Genomic DNA, 26,912 nt, shown 5'->3' with positions numbered 1-26,912 from the left:
ACAGTAGCAGTAAAGTTAGCTGATAAGGGTGCAAACAATTGTAAAGATAATGTCAGAGCTATTTAAAGCCGATTTCAAAGGGAACAGTCGCACGGTTGGTATGTTATAGTTTCTGTGGGTTGTTTTAAAACATATCATGATAGTTAAATGTCCCTCTTCTTTCCAGGCCATTTCCCCAACAAGGCCATGCCCTCGGCGGGTACTCTTCCCTGGGTACAAGGCATCATCTGTAACGCCAACAACCCCTGTTTCCGGAACCCCACACCTGGCGAGAGTCCAGGGGTGGTGGGAAACTTCAATGATTCTATGTGAGTATCAGAGCCGCCATGATGATTCCTACTAATATCAATGCATTGTTTTGAATGATCAAAGTGCAAAGCAATTTTTGGCCACAAAATACACTGTTTGAGAGATGCGAAGCAGTGTGTCTAACGTTGTGCTTTTCTTCAAACATCAGAATCTCCCGTCTGTTCGTTGATGCCAAAAAGATCCTGCTCTACTCTCAGAATGATAAAAGCTACGAGGGCTACAAAGGACTGCTGAGGGCCCTCAGGAAGCTGCAGAAGAACACAGCTCGTAAGGACATACCTTTTACTTTATGTTCTCAATGAGTGACACAAACACAGTCAATCCCTTTTCTTGGCTGTTTGCTTATTTAAACAGAAAGAAACACTCCTACACAAATGCGCTTGCAGATATTATTTAACAGTGTCTCACACCTACAGTTTATTCACACATAGGTGTTAATGCTTCTCAGCTCAGGGAATGTTTATGTTCATGAAAACGTACTGTTTCCCAAAGATGCTAACAGCTGTGATTATCTGTCAATCATTTATAGAGGTCCGAGTAGATCATGGGTTGTTCTGTCTTTGAACCACTCAGCTCCCTGAAATGGTGGCTGACCACAAAATGAAGACCTTCTCTTCTTTCTACAACTGTTATAATCAGAAGATCGAAATCTTTCAAAATGCTAATATTTACTCGTTAGCAATATTTACAAGCTCTTAGAATTAAAAAAGAAAGAGAGAGGAATGCCTTTACATTACTACAAAGTGAAAAAAGCTTGGATCATTTCAGATCTATAAATATACAAAGTAATCAACTAGCTCCATGTTAAAAGTGGATAAAGAGGCTTGTCAAGGTCCGTTTTGCAGTGTAGAAGTTAATATAGCTCATTTTAGCCTGTGTCTGCCGCTGATAGAGAATGGTGTCCCTTCCTTATCTCTGCCCGCCAGTTGTGCTGGGATCAGCTCCCAGAAGCCACTTTCCTGTTAATACGTGCCAGCGCTGGTGGTACGATACAGGAAGACATAATGTGCACTAACCAGATTATACAATCACTGCACGGATCAGGTGGACGATGCAGAGTCGCTCACACTGGAATGTAGCTGCTCCCTGTCTTCCCGCCCTTTCTCTGCTGTCAGAAGAACCAACACGTTTAATCAGACATTTTTTGAGCTAAGATTTGTTTATTAAACATGTCGAAATAGGAATAGGAGAGTTTCACTGTCGTGACCTTGGCTGTTGTGGAGCACAGAAAGGTCATCTCTCTAAAATAGAAGCTTGTTGATTAGGCTGACAGGGTCAGAGCAACCTGAAATAGAGAAAGAGGCCTGTGTTGGAGTGTGCACTGACATCAATTTGTAACACTGACCGGGGGAAGTCTCTGTTTTTCAAGGACGTAAAGCGACACATTAATATCATATTAAATGGAGCATAATAACATCATGAAGTCCATTACAGGACAGAGTGCGGGAACAGTGAACAGCAGTGATGAAACTTAACCTCATTTATTTGCGATATGAAATGACGAATGTCTAATTAGTCTGGGTGTCTTTCTATTTGTCTTATTTCCATCGCCCTGCTACAGCGATGACCTCTGGTACACGTGATCATCAGCCCCTTTAGCCTTTATAAATACAGGGGTATCAGCTTGTTTCGGCAACACAGTCAAATGTAAGTAAAGGTAAATTAAGCAGAGCGTGCTCTCAGAAATTATGCAACAAAACAGAACAATCACGGTTCTTGTTGTCGTCGCTCCCTTCTGCTCCGTTAGCCAAGGGGTGCTGTTCGTTATGCAACGGCCCCACAAGGCAAAGCATGGCCTTAGTGCACGTGAGAAGAAAAGGGGGTCTATTCTGTTTAATGTTTTAGTTTTATAAGTGCTATGGGACGTCCTCTTGTCTTTTTTCCTCTCCATATGGTCAGCGGTATTCATTCGAGTCCAGCAATAGATCTTAGGGGAACTCCATTTGAACTGGAATCAAGAGAGCCAGAAGTCTGCATTGATTTTTCCTGTTTTTATTCGGTTGTTTGTTATTTTAAAGAGGCTTTAGTGCTTCTGTGCACTTCCCCACAATTGATTTTTAAATGCACAGCTGTCTCACCGTGCCAGATCCCATCTCTGTATAGGAGCTTTGAGTCCACGTGAGGGGATGCACGGATGGAGGGTTGGGACGGGCGTGTTTGATGCAGGAGGAAGCAAACAGAGCACCGCTGTAGCTATAGGAATAACTTCATGGATCAAAGAGCTGAGGGTGGAACCCCTCACGTGTCAGTTAATAATTCAGCCTGTGACGAGGTCAGTGTTTGATATTTACACTGATAGAGGAGGGTGGATCATGAGGGGCTCGGCGGGAGGATGAGTGTTTTCCCATACGATGACGAGATAAAACCTAAAGCATATACCTTTCTGCTTTATGAGATAGCAGAGGATGACATGGCAGATCGATGCAAGGACGAGGGTCCACAAATATTTAAAGGACTGCAACATTTTGGACATGAGAGAGTTTTGTTAATACCAAACTGATAAAAATGGTCTGATCCTAAATCTGGAGCTTTTCGTACGCCCACCGGACTTTTCTTATCGCCACACCTGTCTGCTTAGAAGAGAGGATTTTCATAATAGAGGAGAACATTTTAAGCCTTTCAGCACCTCCATGTTTTATCTGCCTGGCTGCTTTCAAAGACTCCATTTGATCCAAAGGCTTGATGTGTCCGAGACTGATCTTTTTATATGCAGACTCTTGAATTTAACTCTGTTTAACTGGAATGTATGTAAGTCTTCTTTATGGGGAAGCTGAAGGCTACATTCATTCCTTATCAGCTCAATCAGTCCCTGCTTTTAACCTTAACCCTAATGTCTCTCTAACTGGGGTGGTAAAACCAGGTCCGGTACTTAAAATAGGTCCTCCATCAAAACAACATCCTCTCAGAGATGAGGTCCTAAATTAGGAGGTCCTAAACTTTAATTGGTCCCAAAAACAGCTCATGCAAGTCAAGCTTTATTCATACACAGGAATACATTACACAGCCATTATATGAGTTATCTCCCAATGTATTTTCTGCAGCATCCATTACTTTTGTTTATCATACTGCAGAGATACTTCTGGAAGAGTTGGTTGAACAGATCACAGCCAGTTTGACCAGTGGTGACACTGGTTGCAAAGAATGTTTAGTCAGAAACAGGATAGGCACCACCAGGAGCATGTAGACACTTGCAGTGTAAATGTAGAGCTCGCCCTCGTTTCCAGCTGGTTCGAAGGAAAACAAACACAAACATATAACACACACACACACACACACACACACACACACACACACACAAAGTAAAGACACATAAACAAATAGACTTTCAATTTTGTGAAGTTGCACCTCCAGTCTGTTCTGTCCTCAAGGGCTTTTTGATGCAATGCACCATGGGAGCTGTGACTTCCTACTGGGACACTGATTAGATCTTATTAGCACTCCCTGGTTGTTCACCCCTGAGAGTGAGGTCACACACATGGAGCACAGGTGCACACATGCACAGAGGCCCATGGACGCAGAGGTAGTGAGGATGTAATTGAAACACACACTCAAACAACACACACTCGGATGCTCCGCGGCAGAGGCTCTAAGGGAGAGAGAGAGACACCACACGTGTGCCCCCCCCTCAACACACAGAAACACACTGTTCTCTTTCACTTCCTCCCGAGGGGTGTGCAGTTTAGTAAAAGCAAAGTAGAAGTTTCCTGTTAGTGTGTGTGTCTTCTGATAGCAAAACGAGACAGCAAGTTAAAGAGATTCACGAGAGAAGAAGAGGGAGGGTGTTTTTTTAAAGCATTAAAAATTTCCTTTTGCGTTATAAAGTTGTGAAAAGCCTGGAGGCGAGCGGAGCAGTGATCATTCACTCAAATTGAGTTCATCTGAACCATGTAGGGCAGCAGAGGAAATGATCACTTAAGTGTGATGCATCAAGCGGAGCTAACACAAAGTTATGCAGTTGCACAACAGACTGAAAAAGCTGTAATAAACTAAATAGCAGTGTGCCAGCGGCAGCCAAAGTCGAGGACAAGTTCTCATTGAACTCGTGAGTGACGGGAAATAAAGCTGGTAAAAAGGGGCTGAGGGTGCAGAGAAGTAGGTGAAAGGTAACGACAGGAAAACTTAGGGAGAGAGAGAGGATGTGGACCAAAGTGGAACGACCTGTAGTAACCCCGGCTACAAAACTTAGGAGGAGAATGCAGTGTGTGTGTGTGTGTGTATTTATGAAACGCACAGCTGATTCAGGCCAGATTCAGAAATGGTTTGACTTCTCTGGAACGCTGCAAAAGTACAAAAGGTTCTCAGAGAGCAGCGAGGACACTGTGCGTGTCTGTGTTTGGGAGGCATCAGTATTAAAATATGTCATCTGATTTGGAATCAGACGTTTAATTCTGTGATGATCTCACTTTGAGTCCACTTGCTTTTGATGCATTTACCTACTGTGGTGTACATAATATTTAGGACCCTGGACAGGTAAAGACTTGCAGTGTTTTTGCATATATTTTATAACTTGTTTCTCAGTTGCTTGAGAAAGTGTTTTGCAGCTTAACTTTACAGTGGAAAATAAAAGATTTTTTTATATTTATCACTCTGGAAACGCCGCTTTGTGCTCCCAAAAAGGACCGCATTCTAATTTTCTTGTCAAAGAGCGTTTTGTGTCTTGATTGCCTCTCAGTGTTCATGTTTCATTTCTCCCTTTAGGTTTCAAGCTGAAGGACTTCCTGCAAGACAATGAGACCCTTTCCCACTTCCTGCACCACAACGCCTCTCTTCCCCATCACGCGCTGAAGCAGATTGTGGAGGCTGACGTCAATCTGGAGAAGGTAAAGCGTCTCCCATACTTTTCTCACACAGAAATAGTGATTGTTGTAAACTTTATGATTAATGGGAGAGTGTTGCATAATACAGACCACCGCCAGTATCAGCTGCCTCTGTATCATAGCAGACAACAGTACAGTATTATGTTGTGTACAGTCTTTGTACAGTCCCTTTCATATATGAGATAATCACACTCACATGACCGCACTGCTCGTGCATAAATGCAGTGACCTTGGCTTGACAGTATCTGTCGGGCAGCGGCTAAGCCCTTAATACCCGACAGAATCACTGTGGGAGGAGGGTAAGTGGGTGTGGAAGCGAGTGGGCATCAGAAGCACCCCTCCCGTATGTCTGCTTCTTATGTTCTCACAAGATCACATTCTCCTTTAATGTAACATTCGATTTCCCCAGTTTCCATATCCTCTTTCTAGCTGACATGATGATGTATCTCACTGCAACACACTTACTCACAAACCTCCTCTCATTCAAATCAACATTATTTGTTTATTTGTAACCCAATATCACACACATACATTGACTGATTCGGCTCCCAACCCAGCCCACCACATTATCCCTGCTGCACAATTGGAGGGCAGTCGTCACATGTCCGACTCCCCCCCCCACACCTTTTCCCCTCACGTGGAGAGACGCGGGCTCAAAGACAAATTCACGACATCTGATTGTACCCATCCCTTTCTCCCAGACAGCTATTGATCAGAGACGAGGACGATGCATTAGTGTAGGAAGGTCGTTTGCAGCACTGCTTAAGGAGAGGGGCTCGTTACTGTTCGTACTGAGTTTGCAGCAATGAGAGGAAACACACATTTTAGGACCAGAAGAATCTTTCAACGGAAAAATATGTTTTCAGTTATCTATGAGATGATTATTATGATTCCTACCCCGCCAAACTCACTGCTGTAAGCCCTGATGTTTTTCCAATGAAAAGATTACCAGCTGGGACTCTGTATGTGCGTGTGTGTGTGTGTGTGTGTTTACAGTTTGTCATCTGACAGACATGATGGCATAACACAGGCTTGTCAAGGACATTTAGATGAGAAGTCAGTGTGCTCCCTCAAGCTCTCTCACTGACACACACACATACACGGACAAAGATATATGAACGTCTTGCCTCCGTCAGAGAGAACACACTGTTTGTCCGGTCCTTAAATGCTCTGATGTGCCACAGAAGGACGTTCAGTTAGTCTGTTGCTGCTGTGCTTAATCTCTAAAAAAATTATTTTAATACGCATTTTTGACGTGACAAGAAGGTTTATCTTTCAGAAGAACAATACGGCACTCTATCACCAAATGAGTCTCTTGAAGTAGAGCGTCATTTGGATTACATTCCTTGTCAATACTTAGCTAAACATGTCCTTGGCGAGCCCCAGTGTTAACATTCAGTGCATTTCTTCCGTTCACGGCCTCTCAGCAATCTCTGTCTGTGAGCAATGTTGTTTGGTTTGTATAATCAGGTGTTAGGACGTTTTTGAGATACACAGCGTTCTTTAGAGAGTCAAGAACGACCAGCAAGGGAACTGAAACAGGAACAGTGTTACCGCATGGACATGCAATATTTCTAATGAAGGCAGAATGACGCCAGCATTGGGAGGGGATGTAGAAATGATTCACACATCATCTGAACCAATTACTGGCAGGACACTCCGCTCTTTTCTTGGTTTTTGGATGTTATAAAATAATAATATCGTGTTCATTAAAACGTTGCTCTTCTTTCTTTCTCCAGGTCCTGACTAAAGGATTCGGCTTCCATCTCAGAGACCTCTGCAACACCACCCCGCTGGAGGAGTTCGTCCACATAGCCGACGCCAACGTGTCCCGCCTGACTCAAGACATTATCTGCAAGTCCTCCAGTGATTGGCTGGACAAAGCACAGAGCCACTTCCTGTCCAACTTGGACTTCCTCAAACCAATTCGCGTGAGTGTCTATGTATTAAGTCAAACACACACTGACCAGCTGTCGAGGATTTTAACATTTATTAGCTTTAAACACTGTTTTCCATTAAACCACAAAGGTGTTCACAGAATATGAGCCCAGACATAATGCACAGATGCACCCAAAGAAACACAAACACACGATGGTCTGTTGCCTCTAGAGACTTTTTGTAATTGCCCTTTAAAGTCATTCTCCTGTGACTGCTAATTAGGAGCCATTGATTGTGACACTAATGATTCGTGACAAGTAGAATCCCCAACCAAAGCCGGAAAATGAAACCCCGATCCCTCGTCTTTTCTGCTTACTTTGAACCTTTCTTGCTTTCCTTCCTTGTTTTCCCTCCTCCCCTCGCCCTTTCGCCTCCCTCCCCTGTCACGCGTCACCTCTCCTTCGCCTGTATCTTCCCGAAAACAGCACGGTCGACCCTTCCCACAAAACCCATGACCTAAATGTGAGTCACGCTGGTGAGGGATGGCGAGAGGTGAAACAAACATTATGTGCCGGTTTTTAGAGCGAGAAACGGACAAAGAGTGTGTCAGCAGTTCGCCGCAGAGTCTTGCTGTGTTTGCAGTGATGTTAAAGATATCAGAAGAGCCACTCTCTTGTCTCTCGATAAAAGAATGAGGTCATTTTCTGGCTCGCACAAAACACATGCTGTTCTTTTTTAACTCCAAACTTTGAGAAAGTGTGATGCAAGAATGGAAAATCCTTCTCAAAAGAAAGTGAATTGTAAAAAACAGCGGTCAGGAACTCTTGCAAAACTGTAACTTTTAGTTACTTTGCGTGGGTGTTTGTGTGCGAGCGGGACACAAAATCATCGTTCCACAAAGAGAGAACGAGATTTACAAAGCAGAGAGACAAACCTACTGTGTCTTTCTCTTTTCCTAGAAGGCTGTTCTTTCATCAGCGACACGTGCTTTATCGAGTGTCAGACGCTCCAGCAGCTGACAGCTTAGTGTGATAAATGAGAACACACACACACACACACACTCAAAGCAGCTTGACTGATGGGAACACAGGTCAAAGCCACGCTGACCTGTTGTTCTTTCTCGGCACCCCTCGTCCCACCCCTTTGACCCTGATGTTTTTTTTATTCTTTCTCTCACACTTCTTCTTTAGCGAAGCTGTTTTTTTTCACCCCTTCTCACCTTTCTCTGCCTTTGTGAGGCGCCTTTATACTTTACGATGCCATTACCATTAGAGAGGAAAAACATGAAGGAAAACTTTAACGACAGCTGCAGGGAAGTTTCCCGAGGATACTTAAGTGAGAGGACGGATAAATACAGAAGCTAAGAGTTAATGTAATACAGTAAGGCATGATAAAAAGAAATATAACCAGGAAATATAAGAGTTTGAAACTAGAGACGTCCAGTCTAGCAGGCTAGGCAATGGCAGTGAAGCTGCGTTAGCTTCCTTTCCCCCCCCGCACATCCATTTAGTTTTGTCGTACCTTTTTAATGTGTTCACAGAAACCAAAAATACAGTGTATAGTCACAGCAACGTCTTAACAGTGCTCTTTCTTCTCTAACAGAGGGATGTCAGGGCCGACCCCAAAGTCGTCCAGGAAGTCTCAGCTGCTACCGACAATCTTCTGGAGAATCTGGGAGCGCTGGCCGTGGAGGTAAAACCATCTCACACACGCACACACACACAAAGACAAAGATCACATCCCACACATGCTACAAACACTGAAGTATTTGTTTCCAAAGTTCAGTTTTTACTAGCACTGTTTGTAGATGAAACCAGTTCTTACCAAGAATTGAGCACACAGGTCACATGGGGTCTTGACAATGTTGGCATACATACGTGTACACTTCAAATCATTGATGCACATGCAAATATGTCGGTTTAAAGGTGCAAAGAGCAAAGCAGGTGACCACGATGTACACATCAGTAAAGTCAATGGAAAGGGGCCGGGTTCTATGATTAAAAACGAGACAGTCAGCTGGAAGTCGTGTCGATACGAGTCTTTCTTTCATGCTAATGAAGGCTTTTCAACTTTGCTCCCCCACAGTGGGCTTTTCCCTTTTTTAAAGCTAGATTCCAACTGGGATTACAACTAACACTCTTAATCATCAAAGATCTGCAAAAAACAGTTCAGTTAGAACAAAGAGGCTGTGTGCAGTGATCCTGCAGATGATGGCACAAAGAGTCTAACTCAGCAGACAACCAGGTGCGCTGTCTTCACTGTCACATGTGCACGCAGAATAGGATCGCACGGGGCACTCACACCTGGCCTTAGATAGCGCAACGCAGTCAGAGCTGGTCGAATGAAAGGAGGGGGGGGGGGCAGCAGCCCGTGTTGCAAAGGCACAAAAACAACACAACCCCCTCTCTCTCAGGCTCCTGCTCTGCTGAGTTGGCAAAACATTAAGACCCAGCTGCATGTGAGTGCGTTTGTGCGCGTATGTGCATTTGCTGTCGAAGCAGCTTTAAGAACATTAATGGGCTTCACAACCAGTAATTTGTCAACCTCTTCCAATCCTTTTTATCCCTTTCACAGGGCAATAATTACCACACATGAACTTTAATCTTATCTTGCTTCTCCTTTGAAACTTAAGTGGAGACCTTGTGTTAATTTAAGGCCTCTGGTACTCCAGGTAAAACATGTTAACACACAGTGTGGCATATTCACTTAAAGACCATCTTATTTCTCTGACTATTTCGTCGCTAACCAAAATCCTTCCTCTTCGGTTGGTATTACTTTATCTGAAGCAGATTATATATCTGGTTGAGGTATGAAGCTGGCCGGGCGGAAAAATGCACTCATGTAACCTCCGCTCGCTAACCAGTAATCATCTGCAGCCTGAATTTCAATCCAAGGCTTATCACTGTTGGGAGGCAAAAAGAGCTCCAGCGGTAATGTGTTTTCAAAACGTCCAAGCATGTCTGAAACAAGTCCAGACCTCCGAAAGTTACATAATAAACTTTATTATCTGAATGACGGAAGTTGTGACGATAAAATATCCTCCAGTAAAGCACATCAACAGAGTTAGCAGCCAGCATTGTTCTTGTTTTATTGTTGTTCAAACTCGCCGCTCTATCCTCCTTGAACCCTTCTCTCTGTTAAAAGCAGATTATTTCGTTCAGCTCAGGAGGCTGGCGAAGCAGGGAGCTCTAATAATCTGTAATCACTCCAAGCCAGTTACAACGAGTGATGCTGAAGCCGTCATTATGATAAAACAAGCCCGGCAAATTACAGCAAATTCTAAGTTGATCAACTCGCTTCTCGGAAACATAAGTGGCGTTTGTCTTCTTTGTATTGTTTCCAGTAAGTAGATTAAGTGGTTGCTTAGCAAAGTGAGTGTGAGTGTGTTAATAAACTCTAGTAACCTCTCTGCTCCAGCACCCGGTCACTGTCATCATGCAGACATTTATTACCTTCCTCTGAAACGTACAGGTATAAAATGTCATTTTAACGCAGCTCCAGAACCATTGCATTTCAAGCTGTTAAACTTTATTGTAAGGATCGATTTCACACAAAGAAGCTGATCACACCTTTTTAGCTTTTTTCTGCTTTATAGTGAGCAATGTGTTATTTCGTTTCAGTAGGTTTGCATCATTACAGAGAGCAGAAACCAACTCTTAAAAACCGCGAAACAAACTGAATCTATTTTGAAGTCTTGTAAAATTCAGGCCAAGCGTTTCCCTCCTGGTTTAATGAAGTTAAAATGTACGATTTCATGTTAACAATTAATTTATAATTGGACACTGAGCCGCTCCGGACTAAATCGTTGTCTGCTGGAGTGGAAATATGAACTTTAGTAACCTCACACAGGCTGCGATGCGAGGTTACTGCGGGACAATCCTCCTCTGCTGCCTGCCCGTCTGTCTGTTAATGTGTGTGTGTCTCATCTAGTCACCCATGTTAACACGGGCATCATCCCTGTAGGGAAATGACACACATACTCAGTCACATCGTAGCGTTTTCAGATACGCACTTGCACAGACTAACACACACACACAGAGCAGTAAAGAAGCCTACTTTAGGAGATATTGGTTCGTTTGAGCGTGTGCAAACATCCGACGCCAGAGCAGCAGCAAAAAGATGGTGCTTGAGGTTTCTGTCAGTCATCATCTGTGTTTGCAGCTACTGTAGCCGCAGGCAGTGAACACATAAAGGGACATATTTACAAGCACATATGACAAACACACACACACACACACACACATCCTGAGAACATTTTAACACAGACAGCCACACAAGGAAACCACCTGAGCAAAGAGACCCAGATATGCACCCATTCAGGCAACACATTTTTGCACCCAGTTGTGTGCAGGAACACGAAAGCATGAAACAGCCGTCTCAGCTGATCTGTGATCTGAGACGCGACAGCTCTCTCAGTCTCACTTTCTCTTTGTCGGAAAACAGTGTTGAATATCTCACTGACGGAAAGAGTAGCACTGCAGACAGCTGACAGAGAGAACAGTGTTATTTGTTCTGCCATGCATGCCGCGTCAGGATCTTCTGCCTGTTTGTGCCCAGTCCTGCCCGTGTATGTGTCCGTGCGTGCATGTGTGTTTGTGTGTCAGTGAGTATAATCGCGCTCTGCTTGTTGAGCCTGCGGAGGTTTGCCTATTAGGAGCTGACCGATAGTAACCTCTCTTTGTTCTGGCACCTTCCTCTGCGAGCTCATTACCAGCTCCTGCTCCGCTGCGTCCTCAAATCATTTCTTTCTTTCCCTCTCTCTGTCTTTCTTTCTTTCTTTGTCTTTCAGTCCTCTCACCTATCTCCTCAAATATCCACCTCAGGAAAAGGTCCGCTTTCCTAACCCTTCTTCCTTCACACACACACACACACACACACACACACACACACACACACACACAGGTCTCGAGCTTACCCTAAGCCCAAGTAACCTCCTGTGGTTCACACTTGGGAAACAAAAGCTCCTCTCTTCCTTTTTCTTTGTTTAACTCTCACGAAAAACACAACCACCCCCTCCTGTGGTTCCTTCGCTATCACGAGTCGGTGACATTATTGCATGTGCATTTGACCAGTTTGCAGACACGAACAGGGAACTTGTTGTGACTTGTTTCTTGACCTGCAGTAACCTCTGTGTGAACCAGAATGAACTCCCTGCTGCCTTCAGTGTGATGTAACTTGATCGACGATGTTGATAGAAAATCAAGGACAGATTCTTGGGAGAAAATGAAACAAATCTCAGGACCGTTTATGTTTCACTTGGACGATGTTATTAAGACATTCCTGAGCAGCAGAGAAACGGAGAGAAACGTGTGTTTGTTTAAGCGGCTCAAATTTATTTTCCACTCAAGCAACCAAACTTTTTGCATAAACGAGGAAGACGACTTTAACTTCGCCAAAAATACTTAATGCTTTAGTTTAATGTAATGCTTACATTTGGGCTTTTACCTTTTTATTTCTCACTTTGCCGACAGCACAGAACTATGATGAGACTGTTAAAAGCAGCAGTACAAGTACGTTGTATTGTGATAACTAGGCGACAGCACTGCACTGCCCCCAGGCCTTCAGCATTGAGATATATTTTAGAAAGACACATAAACCTGTTAACATCATTGAATCCAAGAAAGTTCTTTCATACTCGGTTAACTTACATCATTTCAGCTTCTTTTTTAGGTATAATAAACCCAGATGTAGTGTTATATGTAATCTGACCTCTGCTCTAGAGAGAAAATACACACACACACAATCGCACACACGTGTGTGCAGAGAGGGGGGGACATAGGCCTGGTACAGCAGTTAAATTTATCTTAGTCAGACAGACGGTTAAGTGCTGATTGTCTCCACCCAACAGCGCGACACTTAACTTCCATGTCTAAAATAACACTCAGAGAGTAGATGATAACCTATAATAACTTTAAACCAGCAGCATAAGCACACACACACACACACACACACACACACGCTAGTGTAGGGCTCTGTTGTGCAAGATGATACCCTTTTTGTGTAGATGAAAACATATGATGTTCACTTCTGACACTGTTTGTTACAGTCAATGAGACACTTTGAAGCATGTACAGAGGTAGTATGAGCACAACAATGAGGACATGTGGACCAGATATGACATGACGTACATTCAAGCAAACTCATAACAGAACAGACAGACCTTCTGTTGTTGCTGGAAGCTGATGTCAACCAGGACTCACAAACAGGGATCGATATAATCCACAGAATACAATGATTTTCTGCAAAGCTCAATACTTAAAACAACTATAAACCATGGCAGAAGAAGAGGAGAATTAATGATCTGACTATCGGAGTGTGTACGGTTTAAGGGTATATGTGTGCATAGTTAATAAATGATGATTATGAGGCCAACAAACATATTAGAGGCCCAAACACTTCTGGTTTTGACCTCCCTAATGAGCTACGTGCTTGTTATTAATCCTGTTTTTTCTCGTGTATTTGACTGCATATGGATCTGGATCATGTGTCTTTGTATATTTATACCGCCTAGTTTATAGACATTTGGACTCTGGAGTGATATCATGATCATTCTAATATTTTTATATGTGTCTCTGTCCCTGCAGCTTGCCAGTATGAAAAGTTGGAAGGATATGCGTAAGGAGATCCTGTATCTGACGGCAAACGCCACCGGCTCTCCGAACCAGATGTACCAGGCTGTGTCACGTATCGTCTGTGGACACCCGGAGGGGGGCGGCCTCAAAATCAAGTCTCTCAACTGGTATGAAGACAACAACTACAAGGCCCTGTTTGGAAACCATGGCAATGACAGCGACAGTGATCCTCTCTCTGCCTACGACAACTCTTCCAGTAAGTTCCCAAAGCTACCTGTGACAAGCTTATTTACATAAGGAGACAGATGAGGTTAAAGACTGAAAATGCCTCTGTGTTTATTCTCCAGCTCCTTATTGTAACAACATGATGAGGAGCCTGGAGTCCAGCCCTATTTCCCGGATGATCTGGCGAGCCCTGAAGCCTCTGCTCATGGGGAAGATCCTGTACACCCCAGACACTCCAGCGACACAGAGAATCATCCACGAGGTATTAAACCGCCCCTCTCATCTCTGAGACGCTCATCAGTATCATGAATGAACCCCATTAAATGAGACGTTGTGTGTCGCAGGTTAATAAGACGTTCCAGGAGCTCGGTGTGCTGAGGGACCTCGGAGGGATGTGGGAGGAGATGAGGCCCAAAGTCTGGAGCTTCATGGAGAACAGCGAGGAAATGGACTTGGTCAGGGTGAGTGGGATGCATTCAGGACACGCCTGCACCCACGTCAGAGCTTTGTTCTTGGTGCCTTTCCTGTTTACAAGAAGGCAGTTATCTGGCGACTGTATAATTAAGTGTCTGATGTAACTGCGAAGGAAGGATGCGTTCAGGTTCATGTTGTGACTATTAACAAAATAACTTTCTGACCCTGAATGTGACAAAATCTGTTTAACCTCCTTTTTATTGGGATAATCTAGTTGTTTTAAGTATGGAGAGGACAAAGAGGCAAAGAGAAGTCATGCTGGTTTGTTTCCTTAGGATAAACATCAGAGCGGCAAAAATGCGAGACTGATAAACAGCCGGAAAACTTAATTAACTGAAACAAAGCATGATAACACATCCCTTTAAAGCATTCAAAAGTATTCCTTATCACCGTGATTTCATCAAATCCACAAAGAGGCTTTCTTGCATACAGGGCTGCGTGATTTGTTTAGAGCTGTGGGTGTCAAATCAAACGAGCCATTCACCGTCATGTCTCTATCAGATGGCAGATAGTTCACAACATGGCTGTCTGTCTGTAAATCAGTTTTTTCTCCATTGTGTTTTTTTTACCACAACGCCACAGTTTTTTGCAGTTTGCAGAAGCACCACTTCCACCTAGTGGTGAAAGGTGGTACTGTTAAAAACTTCACCACCACTTAAAATGATTTGACCATGAACCGAGCCGTGGTCCTTCGATAACAAACGGATGCATTGTTAATTCAATTCCATAATTTTGAATAAAATGGTTCCGCCAGAGACGATGACAGGCTTTATCTGATATTCAGTTCTGATTATTATTTGATAAGAGGGCTGTCTCTGCTGTCTGTCATCAAGGAGTTTAATTTGTTAGTAGAAAATGACAGTAAATTGGGTCACAAGCCAAACAAAGCACACACAGACCGAGCACAGCGGTATTAAAGGTCACACTGAGTCATTATGCAACTATTATTCACTATTTGTTTTACGCAATTTACAGCGCAAGAGGAAGGTCAAATAAGATGTTACGGTTTTATAACACACTGAGACACTTAGAAAATGTTTGTGCATCTGCTTCCATATTTTGAATTCCCCTTATTTTAACCTCCTTACTAAAACATATAAACCTGCTTCTCTTTTGCAGACTCTGCTCCAGAATAACGCCAGCGCTGCCTTCTTGAACGCCCAGCTCAGTGGGACAGATTGGCAGGTGTCAGATGTGTCCAAATTCCTGTCCAAGATCTCAGAGGACCAAAGACCAGCCGGATCTGCTTACACGTGGAGAGAAGTCTTCAACGAAACTGACCAGGCCATACAGACCATCTCACGCTTCATGGAGGTTAGTGCGTTAGGACAGGGTGCACCGACAAACGCACAACAAAAAGAGGACAAAAAAATACTCGTAAAATGTGAGAAATAAAATGTGTGACGTTGATTTATGACTGTGATAAAGCCAGTCCATAAAACTACAGTGACCTCAAAGAAATAATGTAGAGCATGACTGGTTCTGTCTGCCTATGTAGACGTGTGAAATTATATTAAAGGAGCAATTCGCCCCTGGAGTCAAAGCTGGTGTTCTCTGTAATCGAAAGAAGCAATAACATTTGAAATTGGCACCATAGCTGTGGAGAAAGTTGTACACGCAGCTCGGTGTTTCACCCATTCTACAATCCTACAACACCCAGCGTGCATTGCGCCCCTCCCTCTGAAAGGAACGGACTAGTGAGAATCACTGGAGTGAAATACTACCGTTTTCCAGTCGCTGCAGACAATGGCTCAGAGCGGTACAGAATCCGAAAAAAAGACGAGAATATACAGATAGATCGTCTAAAAAAATCACACATTTGAACATTTGAAACCTGACGATTTTGAACGAGTCATGACACCGGAGGCGGGCGTCCTAGATTGAGGAAGTTTACTTTAGCAAGCTCCCTCCACCCGATGATACATTTTATGTAGTCTGGAGGAGGTTTTCCAGAGCCCATTGGAGAAGTGGATAGCGTCCTCCAAAGTACTCCTCCTTTTGTACTCTAATGGCATTAGCTCCCCATAATAGCATGATAGGACTGAGGTTGAAAATCAGCGAACTGGCCCTTTAATGTGCATCCGACCTTGTCTCCAGGGAAAGCGCAAATAAACACATATTTACACGGGTCATAAGTTGTCTCTGTAAAATAGCTGTTGTCCACTGTTTTCCATTGAGGTCAAGATCTAAAGGAAACCCTGCTGGGAAATAGGTTAAATGCTAATTGCCCAGAGAGGTCATCACATTACAGCAACCTCCTTTATCTTGTATCGTTTTTAAATTCATTCTAGATCCTGGCAGGGCTATAAAAAGTCCTGAAATCAAATGTTCTTTTCCCGTCCTTCCCTCATCAAATCGAATCAGCACCCTGCTGCGCTGTGTCACTGCTCTCTGTCTCTGTGCTGTGGGTCAGTGTGCCACAGCCGAGCCCTCAGGATAAACAACCACCGCTAAACTCCTGCCAAGCACTAATTGATGCTCACGCTCTGATGAATGGGCGCTTGTTGTCTTATTTATCAGTGGCAGGGAATTTCTTGATTGATGCCTTAGAAATAAACATCAAGGGTCAAGATGTAGCACAGATATATAATGATCAGATTAGCTAAAGATAGAGTTAGATCTTGTTACTATAACTGATGCTTTTAATGTGGTTTTGAAACCACCCTGTGACCTTACACTGCGCTTTTTCTCAACCATCTTTCCACTGTGCGTAATGCAATAAACACAGTGCTAACATTCATAAAGAGGGGATTTTAAACTGTAATAATTAACACAATGGCATTTCTTTGACGAATGTCCACAACGCCACAAACACCCTATTGACCCACTGACTCTCATCCTTTAAGGAGATCATATAATGTGTGTAAACTGACATTCCTCACAGCGAAAACTATGTCAAGGCCCTCTCTCTTATATCACGCCCGGAGCATTAGCAGCGCTCAGGCTCTGTTTTCATTCTGCTTTCTGAACTCATTGGCTCCTCACACGGTGTGCGGGGATGAGGCATAATAAGTCAGCTTATGTGTACTCTGTACAGCCTGTGAGGGGCTAATCTGCAAGATTGCTTAACAAATCAACCCTGGTGCTGTTACTCAGTGTCTACCCAGAGCACATGATTTGTGTTAAAGGTCTCAGAGTTCATTGTTGTTTTCAGCTTCTGAAGAATATCTGTGAGGAGAGCATGTGAGCAGGGTTTATTATGATTCGTGCTGAAGAACTCACTTGTTGGTTCAGAGCTGTTAGAAGGCTTGAATATTAACAATAAGAAGCTTACTGATAAGACCGTTCAAAATGAACACTTTAAGTAGTAAATAGATCATCTTGGTGAGAGCAACTACAACAAATAACACACAAACACTGAGGTAAAGCACCCAACTCTTTTATTAAAATACCTCTGCTCTCTTTTCCCTTCAGTGTGTGAACCTGGATAAGCTGGAGCCAGTAGCCAACGAGGAGCGACTCGTCAACAAGTCCATGGGCCTCCTGGACAACCAGAAGTTCTGGGCTGGCATCGTGTTTCCCGACATCGCCCGTAACAACAGCACTGACCTGCCTCCCAACGTCAACTATAAGATCCGCATGGACATCGACAATGTGGAGAGGACCAACAAGATTAAAGACGGGTAAGAGGCTGTGGTCCAACTTCTATTTCATTACACATCATTTGCAGATTTCTATTAGCTCACTGATGTCTTTTATTTTGCTTTGCAGCTATTGGGACCCCGGTCCCAGGGCAGACCCCTTTGAGGACCTGCGTTACATCTGGGGCGGATTTTCCTACCTGCAGGACGTCATCGAACACGGTATCATCAGAGCCATCACAGGCAGTAAGGAGAGGATAGGCATCTACATTCAGCAGATGCCCTACCCCTGCTATGTGGATGACATGTAAGTGACCACAATGCTGAATAAGAGACTCACTTTTTTCCTCTTCACTAGGCGTGTGACTAATATTTCTCCCTTTCGATCACAGCTTCCTGCGGGTGATGAGTCGATCGATGCCTCTCTTCATGACGTTAGCTTGGATGTACTCTGTAGCCATCATCATCAAAGGCGTGGTGTACGAGAAGGAGGCGCGGCTCAAGGAGACCATGAGGATCATGGGACTGAACAACGGCACCCTGTGGCTCAGCTGGTTCATCAGCAGTTTAATCCCCCTCCTGATCAGCGCTGGTTTGCTGGTGATGTTACTGAAGGTGGGTGTCAGGGAAACACACGTGTATTAAATTTGTCACCGTGCAGGAATGTAAACAAACTTACTAATCCTGATGTTTCTACTCAACATTTAACTCAATTGTCAGCCTGTTTTTCCATGATCACGCCACTTCATTGTCTACAAATGTGGAAAACAAATGAAGTCATAATGTTGTAACTAGAAAACTATTTAATTAGTTTTTCCATCATCCCTCCTCAGATGGGAAACCTGCTACCTTACAGTGACCCGGGAGTGGTGTTTCTTTTCCTGGGGTCCTTCGGGGTTGTTACCATCATGCAGTGTTTCCTCATCAGCACCATGTTCTCTCGCGCAAACCTGGCCGCTGCCTGTGGGGGCATCATATACTTCACCCTCTACCTGCCGTACGTGCTGTGTGTCGCTTGGCAAGACTACGTGGGCTTCGGAGGGAAAATTCTCGTGGTGAGTGGAAGAAATTCAGAGATTCATCCCTGTGGTCGATATCCAGAAATCATATGTCTTCACTGTGAAATAGTCGCATAAAAAGATCTCTAGAGCTTCTTCTCGGCTAAACTCTGGCTTCTCTGTTCTCCCAGAGCCTCCTGTCTCCTGTGGCTTTTGGTTTCGGCTGCGAGTACTTTGCCCTGTTTGAGGAGCAGGGGGTTGGGATCCAGTGGTCCAACCTGCTGGCCAGCCCTCTGGAGGAAGACAGCTACAACCTGACCACCTCCATCTGCCTGATGCTGTTTGACGCCGTGCTCTACGGAACAATGACCTGGTACATCGAAGCCGTGTTCCCTGGTGAGTCCTGGATAAAGATAAAGTATAGTGCTGAGTATCATAATTTAATTTAAGTTGTATTAGTCGGTACTAAAACATTTTTACCCCATATCAGGTCAGTATGGGATCCCCAGGCCTTGGTACTTCCCTTTCACTCGAACGTACTGGTGCGGCGAGAAAGAGAACCTGAACCTCTCCACCCCTCTGTCAAAGAAGGGCAACGCTGATGGTACAAATCATAATCAGAATTACGTTGTGGTTTTTGTCTTTCTTACTTTAGGTCATTGCTAAAATGTCCATGTCCTTATTTAACCCACAGCTGTGTGTATCGAGGAGGAGCCGGGCCACATCGACCCAGGCGTTTACATCGAGAATCTGGTGAAGGTCTACAGCCACGGAAACAAGCTGGCTGTAGACGGACTGTCCCTGAGGTTCTACAACGGACAGATCACCTCCTTCCTCGGCCACAATGGAGCCGGCAAGACCACAACCATGTAAGACAACACACGCGTTACCACTGTTAAATCTACAAGAGTTTATCTGAGCTGAGTGAGGTTTAACTTGGCTGTTGTGTCCCTCTCTTCTTTCTCATAGGTCAATCCTGACTGGGTTGTTTCCGCCCACCTCTGGTACGGCCTACATCCTCGGCAAGGACATCCGCACTGAGCTCAGCACCATCCGGCAGAATCTGGGCGTCTGCCCTCAGCACAACGTACTTTTCAGCATGTACGTATGCAGTCCAGATCAAATCATCTCAAGCTCAAGAACTGAATTGTTTGTAGACTTTCGGCCTCTGGTGTTTTTTTTGCAATTGTATGATTTGGTTGTTTGCTGTAATCCAGGCTGACAGTGGAGGAACACATCTGGTTCTACGCCCGTCTGAAGGGGCTGCCAGAGGAGAAGGTGAAGGCTGAGATGGAACAAATCGTGAACGACGTCGGACTGCCTCACAAACGAAAGTCCCGCACCAGCACGCTTTCCGGTCAGTATCTTTTCCCTGTAGTCTTTTCATGAGTAATATGGGACATGATTTACAGCTGGATTTACACATGCATGGTCATTTTAAAGACTCTGACATTTTGTTCCTGTCGTCTTTGCAGGAGGGATGCAGAGGAAGCTGTCAGTGGCTCTGGCTTTTGTTGGGGGCTCAAAGGTTGTGATCCTGGATGAACCTACTGCTGGGGTCGACCCCTATGCACGTAGGGGCATCTGGGACCTTCTGCTTAAATACAGACAAGGTAAATCCAACAGATATATACTTCTACAGTACAGTAGTACAGTTGTTATTAATAATTTTACATCTTTTATATATGTATCTATGGTTTGCAACCTAAATGTGTCCCTCTGTTCGTCTGCCAGGCCGCACCATCATCCTGTCCACTCATCACATGGATGAGGCTGACATCCTGGGTGACCGCATCGCCATCATTTCCCACGGCAAACTGTGCTGTGTTGGCTCCTCGCTCTTTCTGAAGACCCAGCTGGGCACCGGCTACTACCTGACCCTGGTGAAGAGAGACTACGACCTGACGCTTCAGTCCTGCAGAAACTCTGCCAGCACCGTCTCCTACTGCAAGAAGGCAGAGAAGGTGAGAGCAGATGTTATTTCGATGATTTTTTGTTAAGATGATTTTAAAAGTCTTGCTTTACTTAACTGTTTTCCTTCTTTGTCTTTGCTTCAGGAGGACAGTGTATCAGAGAGCAGCTCGGATGCAGGCCTTGGCAGCGAACCAGAGAGCGAAACCACCACTATTGGTAAGATCTGACTCTCAAGTTTCTTCCTGTAAAAGTTCCTGTTTTATTATTCCCTCTCACTCTGTCTGTTGTTTTCCTCTGTACAGATGTGTCCCTCATCTCCAACGTGATATTCAAGCATGTCTCCGAGGCTCGCCTGGTCGAGGATCTCGGCCATGAAATCACATATGTCTTGCCCTACCAGTCAGCTAAGGATGGAGCCTTTGTGGAGCTCTTCCACGAGCTGGATGACCGACTCACAGACCTGGGAATATCTAGTTATGGAATATCTGATACCACCCTGGAAGAGGTAAGGAGTAGTAAAGAGGTTATGTGTCATATCTCGTCGATTTCTTAACAATTCTGTCAGTGTTTTAATCTGGGGTCTTCCATGTCTGCAGATCTTCCTGAAAGTGGCCGAGGACAGTGGAGTGGACTCTGTTGAGCTTTCAGGTGAGTTTTCCTCTCCAATAATGATTTATGTTCACAGCTAGTTTTACCCTTATTGTAGACATATTAAAGCAATCAAAACATTTCATATGTTTGTATTATTAAGTATTGAAGCTTAAACTAAATGAAAATGTTGACTGTGGCTGCAGACGGAGTTGTGCCGACCAGGACCCGCCGCCATCACGCATTTGGAGACCACCAGAGCTGCCTGAAGCCCTTCACTGAGGACGACTTTGATTTCAATGACTCAGAAGGTGACCCAGGTAGAACTGCACTACCCACCATGCAGTGCAATGATAACAACAGTCTTGTTGTTATCATTACGTTCGCCATTTGTTTAACAGTAGTTTGTTTCACGTTGAAAGTTTGCTCATGTGTATCATTGTGTCCGTGTCCAGAATCCCGTGAGACCGACTGGCTCAGTGGAACAGATGGCAAAGGTTCGTACCAGGTCAAAGGCTGGAGTCTGAAGAGACAGCAGTTTGTTGCTCTCCTCTGGAAACGATTCCTCTACGCTCGGCGCTCCAGGAAAGGCTTCTTTGCTCAGGTAAACTGACGCTTCACTGTACTGTAAATACAGATTTCCATGACGGATATTCATAAACATTTTTTATACATTAACATACACAAGTGCTCTAGCTGTAATTAATCGTCATTGTTTGTTGTGTTGCAGATCGTTCTTCCGGCTGTGTTTGTGTGTATCGCCCTCGTGTTCAGTCTGATCGTTCCTCCATTTGGAAAGTACCCAAGTCTGGCTTTGGAACCCGGCATGTACGGAGAGCAGTTTACCTTCATCAGGTGAGACATTTATTCTTTCTGTCTGCGGGAACATGCATGTTCCTCCTTTTAGTCAAAAGCACATTTTCCAAATATAGAGAACAGCACTATTTCCATCTACAAAGTGCCCCACGCATGAAACATGCAAAAGGTTACATAACTGCACTAAGGTTTGCACGTTACCTAACTCATGCATTTTAAACTCAACGGCTGACCGACGCACTGAGCACAGTTAAAGAAATCTATAGGGAAGTAACTGTAAAACTCAAACAAATTATGATAAAGCTATTTGAAATGTAATTTTGTAATTGTTAACTCTAAATTTTTTGAGTGTATCTAATATAGCAATATATGTATCATTAAAGGCGATGGCTTCTCTGTGTCTTTGCAGCAATGACCTTCCTGAGGACCCTCATATGAACAAACTCCTTGGAGCTCTGACAGATAAACCAGGATTTGGGACACGCTGCATGAGTGGAGAGCACATGCCGTGAGTTAAAATACACCAAAGGAAATGAAACATATATATTTATATGGTAGTATGTGCAAAATATATAAACTATTCTATTGTCTATCTCTGTGGTACAGGGACACTTGTACAGCAGTCGAGGATGAATGGTCGATCCCAGAAGTCTCTGAAAGTGTGAAGAACATGTTCGACAGAGGAAACTGGTCCATGGAGAACCCGTCCCCCCTCTGTGAGTGCAGCTGTGGAGGACGCAAGAGGATGCTTCCAGAGTGTCCCGCTGGTGCCGGGGGACTTCCACCACCACAGGTGGGAGACACTTAACAATCAGATCAGTCAAAACTGTGTCAATCAATATAAAATTACAGAAATGGGATCTTTACACTCAAATATTCAATTAAACTGATGAATAAATGTTGACTGTTTTGTCTCTTTGTGTATCCAGATGAAGATCACTGCTGAAGACACTCTTCAGAATCTGACTGGCAGAAACGTCTCAGACTATCTGGTTAAAACCTACGCGCAGATCATCGGCAAGAGGTAACACTCCTCTTACATTAGTTTTTTGCTAAGTTGTGTTGTTTGTCATTCATGAATGAAGCATTGACCGGTTTTTATTTCTTCTCTTGCAGCCTGAAGAACAAGATTTGGGTCAACGAGTTCAGGTACATTCTCAGACATAATCCTCCTTGAGTCTATTTGTCAATAATATCGACCTGAGTGCCTCTCTGCTGCGTCCTTCACTGATATTAACACCGTTGTGCTCCTCACAGATACGGCGGATTCTCGCTGGGCGCCAGGAGTTCTCAGCTTCTTTCCCACACAGATGATGTCGATGATGCGATCGCTCAGCTGAGGAGACGCTTCCGTCTGGAGAGGGTAAGTACATTTCTGGAGATGCTGGAGATTTCAGTACATGAATATTTTACATACAGCACTAAACACATGTACATCAGTGTGTGCTAAAGAAGACTCTCTCCCTCTTTGTCTCCCTCTCTGCTTCGCTCTCCAGGGAACAGCAGCGGATCGTTTCTTCCACAGTCTCTCCAGCTTTATCCAAGGATTGGACACCAAGAATAACGTCAAGGTTAGCACACACACACTCACACACACACACACACACACACACACACACACACACACGTGCTGGTAACAGCACGTGGATCTGTAGGTTACCTTCAAGCTCTCCTCACCAATTTCTTTAATAATGCAGCTGTTACGCTTGTGTGCCTCAGCAACATGCTTCACTTACTCCATCCATATTGTGTGATTTTATTGCATAAAGATTGATTCCTGCTTTGTTGAATATTAAAAACTTGACAACCATGATACATTTTAGGCTCTATTTGTTCTTTATTTAATAATAATTGCCTTCAAATGCTGTTAATTTATCTTCATTTGATTGAATTTCTACTTTTTTAAGATTATATTTTAACACTTTAGGCATGTAAGTTAAGCCTCGTGCAGAGCAACTAACTGAATAAGGTCCAATGGCACCCCATAAAATAAAAAAGGAAAGGAAAATTAAAAAGACGGGTTAAAGAGGGGATCAGAGAGGAGAAACATATATTTACCTTTCTAAAACCAGCTGTAATCGTTACTGTCTTTCAGACTTTGGGCATTCAGCTGATCACCAAGCTACTAATTTACTCCCAGGCTGCTTTGCATGTCTGAGGTTAAACAGAAGTTACACAAAAGCTAAAACGCCTGCCTCTCTCTCTCTCCAGATCTGGTTTAACAACAAGGGCTGGCACAGCATCGGCTCCTTCCTCAATGTGATGAACAACGGCATCCTGCGCGCGAATCTGAAAGGCAGCAAAGACCCGGCAAAGTTTGGCATCACCGCCTTCAATCACCCGCTCAACCTCACCAAGGAGCAGCTGTCACAAGTAGCACTGTGAGTATAACTGATTATTTCAGGGTGTGTTAAAAATGTTATGACCTTTTGACCTTTTCTAAGAGAAATCTCTTCTTAACCTCTGTTTCTTTCTTCTGCTCTCCCTCCTTCAGGATGACGACATCAGTCGATGTGCTGGTTTCCATTTGCGTGATCTTCGCCATGTCCTTCGTCCCCGCCAGTTTTGTGGTCTTCCTCATCCAGGAGAGAGTGAACAAGGCCAAACACATGCAGTTCATCAGCGGAGTGCAGCCTTTCCTCTACTGGCTCGCCAACTTTGTTTGGGATATGGTAAGACATAGTAAAAGAGAAACTGGCCCCTCTGGCAGGAAAGAGAAGCGCAAATATATCAGGATTTTGTGAAAAGAAGCCTTTACTCACCCTCCTTCTCTTCTTCTCTTTCAGTGTAACTACATCGTTCCAGCCACCCTGGTCATCATCATCTTTGTGTGTTTCCAACAAGACGCCTACGTCTCCTCCACCAATCTGCCGGTGCTGGCTCTGCTGCTGCTGCTCTACGGGTAAGATTGACACACACACTCGATTCATTCTTCCTGTCTCTATTTCTCTGACCTCTTCTCACCTAAAATTCTCTTCGTATCTCTTCCCAGATGGTCGATCACCCCTCTGATGTACCCGGCCTCGTTCTTCTTTAAGATCCCCAGCACGGCCTACGTGGTTCTGACCAGCGTTAACATCCTGATTGGAATCAACGGCAGCGTCTCCACATTTGTTCTGGAGCTGTTCGGAAGCAATGTAAATAATGTCTCCAACTTATCTTGATTCAGATTGTAAACAAAGAAGTAGATTTATTGTTTGGACATACATTTGTATACGATTGAATGCTTCATTGACTGTGATTTTATTCCTATTTCAGGAAATTGGTGGCATCAACGACATCCTGAAGAACGTGTTCCTCATCTTCCCTCACTTCTGTCTGGGCAGAGGACTCATTGACATGGTGAAGAATCAGGCCATGGCCGACGCTTTGGAGAGATTCGGTAATTACAGCTTATCTATTTTACCAACCATGTATCTTATTTAATTAGACAGGAGAAGATTATGTTCTAAATGTCTGATCTCTGGTCCCGCTTACAGGAGAAAACCGGTTCCGCTCCCCTCTGGCGTGGGACATGGTGGGAAAGAACCTGTTTGCAATGGCCATAGAGGGCGTGGTCTTCTTCTGCATCACCGTCCTCATTCAGTACCGCTTCTGCATCAAGGCCAGGTGGGTGAAACCTCTAATACACATGTTCAAGTATTCACTTAGATATCGGGACTCAAAACATTTTGTTGATTTGAGCTTTGTGAGACTGTCTTGAATGTGACCACTCCTCCCTCTGTGTCCTTCCAGGTCGTCCACCAGTCATCTGAAGCCTATCGGAGAAGAGGACGAGGACGTGGCCAGAGAGCGGCAGAGGATCCTGAGCGGAGCGGGACAGTCGGACATCCTGGAGCTCAGGCAGCTCACAAAGATTTACAAGCGGAAACAGAAGCCTGCAGTCGACAGGCTGTGTGTCGGCATCCCACCTGGAGAGGTACGTTACACCAAAACTAACGCATGTTACACACTTCTAAATCAGACCACGAGGAAAAGAGCTGTCTTCTTTGTGTATACAGCTGCATTAAAAATTATATTTTATATTGACATTGTCTCTCTTCCCCTGCAGTGCTTTGGTTTGCTTGGAGTGAACGGTGCAGGGAAAACAAGCACTTTTAAGATGCTGACAGGAGACTCTTTAGTCACCAGCGGCGAGGCCTACCTGGCTGGCAAAAGGTAAGACACACCATACATCAAATTAAAATACATCTTGTCACTTGTATTTGAACTCTATATTCTCATAGTTTCTTCTGCCTGCCTGACTGGCAAAAGGAGTGTTAACAATAGTGCATTCTCAGGATCATTGATGTAATTAAAGGTACTTTAAATGAGTATTGAATCAAGGCAGAATAAAGCAATCCCTCCCATTCCTGTTGAGATACTAAACTGATGATAAATTAAATTAGCTTTCTGTATTTGTGAGAACACGTTCAATACAAGGCTGAATCATTTTCTATACAACTTCATTAACTCTTCTTTCTGTGTTTGTTTTCTTCCAGTGTGAACACAGAGATAGACGAGGTGCATCAGAACATGGGCTACTGCCCTCAATTTGACGCCATCAACGACCTGCTGACCGGCAGAGAGCACCTCGAGTTTTACGCCATCCTGAGAGGAGTGCCCGAGAAGGAAGTGTGTGAGGTGAGCATCTGCCAAACACACACACACACACACGGACCTACTCTATGTGCTATTACATATTTTACTGGACTTATTCTTTTAAATGACGGTAGTAATACTTATAGCTTTTAATACACG

At 44.1% G+C, this 26,912-nt stretch overlaps 1 protein-coding gene across 2 annotated transcripts in view; it reads left to right on the top strand.

Annotated features, from left to right (window-relative positions):
- LOC138595096 (phospholipid-transporting ATPase ABCA1-like) overlaps positions 1 to 26,912 on the top strand; it is a 36,989-nt gene that overhangs the window by 6,276 nt on the left and 3,801 nt on the right. The window contains exons 4-44 of one of the 2 annotated variants that reach the window (XM_069666418.1): positions 167 to 308; positions 458 to 576; positions 5,008 to 5,129; positions 6,866 to 7,057; positions 8,607 to 8,696; positions 13,589 to 13,832; positions 13,924 to 14,063; positions 14,146 to 14,262; positions 15,395 to 15,589; positions 17,690 to 17,898; positions 17,987 to 18,163; positions 18,249 to 18,471; positions 18,690 to 18,911; positions 19,046 to 19,250; positions 19,345 to 19,458; positions 19,549 to 19,723; positions 19,824 to 19,955; positions 20,072 to 20,211; positions 20,330 to 20,467; positions 20,589 to 20,818; positions 20,912 to 20,984; positions 21,071 to 21,273; positions 21,365 to 21,416; positions 21,563 to 21,667; positions 21,812 to 21,960; positions 22,087 to 22,211; positions 22,582 to 22,680; positions 22,779 to 22,965; positions 23,102 to 23,196; positions 23,289 to 23,321; positions 23,430 to 23,535; positions 23,669 to 23,743; positions 24,384 to 24,553; positions 24,667 to 24,844; positions 24,959 to 25,074; positions 25,165 to 25,309; positions 25,431 to 25,554; positions 25,652 to 25,781; positions 25,908 to 26,091; positions 26,224 to 26,330; positions 26,654 to 26,795. In XM_069666418.1, coding sequence (XP_069522519.1) covers positions 167 to 308; positions 458 to 576; positions 5,008 to 5,129; positions 6,866 to 7,057; positions 8,607 to 8,696; positions 13,589 to 13,832; positions 13,924 to 14,063; positions 14,146 to 14,262; positions 15,395 to 15,589; positions 17,690 to 17,898; positions 17,987 to 18,163; positions 18,249 to 18,471; positions 18,690 to 18,911; positions 19,046 to 19,250; positions 19,345 to 19,458; positions 19,549 to 19,723; positions 19,824 to 19,955; positions 20,072 to 20,211; positions 20,330 to 20,467; positions 20,589 to 20,818; positions 20,912 to 20,984; positions 21,071 to 21,273; positions 21,365 to 21,416; positions 21,563 to 21,667; positions 21,812 to 21,960; positions 22,087 to 22,211; positions 22,582 to 22,680; positions 22,779 to 22,965; positions 23,102 to 23,196; positions 23,289 to 23,321; positions 23,430 to 23,535; positions 23,669 to 23,743; positions 24,384 to 24,553; positions 24,667 to 24,844; positions 24,959 to 25,074; positions 25,165 to 25,309; positions 25,431 to 25,554; positions 25,652 to 25,781; positions 25,908 to 26,091; positions 26,224 to 26,330; positions 26,654 to 26,795 — 5,924 coding nt within the window. Of the gene's footprint in view, positions 1 to 166; positions 309 to 457; positions 577 to 5,007; positions 5,130 to 6,865; positions 7,058 to 8,606; positions 8,697 to 13,588; positions 13,833 to 13,923; positions 14,064 to 14,145; positions 14,263 to 15,394; positions 15,590 to 17,689; positions 17,899 to 17,986; positions 18,164 to 18,248; positions 18,472 to 18,689; positions 18,912 to 19,045; positions 19,251 to 19,344; positions 19,459 to 19,548; positions 19,724 to 19,823; positions 19,956 to 20,071; positions 20,212 to 20,329; positions 20,468 to 20,588; positions 20,819 to 20,911; positions 20,985 to 21,070; positions 21,274 to 21,364; positions 21,417 to 21,562; positions 21,677 to 21,811; positions 21,961 to 22,086; positions 22,212 to 22,581; positions 22,681 to 22,778; positions 22,966 to 23,101; positions 23,197 to 23,288; positions 23,322 to 23,429; positions 23,536 to 23,668; positions 23,744 to 24,383; positions 24,554 to 24,666; positions 24,845 to 24,958; positions 25,075 to 25,164; positions 25,310 to 25,430; positions 25,555 to 25,651; positions 25,782 to 25,907; positions 26,092 to 26,223; positions 26,331 to 26,653; positions 26,796 to 26,912 lie in introns of both variants that reach the window. The other variant, XM_069666417.1, reaches the window with a different exon arrangement.

The sequence above is a fragment of the Semicossyphus pulcher genome, unplaced genomic scaffold, assembly GCF_022749685.1.
Source record: "Semicossyphus pulcher isolate SPU_LCO1_2020_fin unplaced genomic scaffold, fSemPul1.0.p SCAF_17, whole genome shotgun sequence".
Classification (NCBI taxonomy): domain Eukaryota; kingdom Metazoa; phylum Chordata; class Actinopteri; order Labriformes; family Labridae; genus Semicossyphus; species Semicossyphus pulcher.
This window is presented reverse-complemented; position numbering and strand designations above follow the sequence as displayed.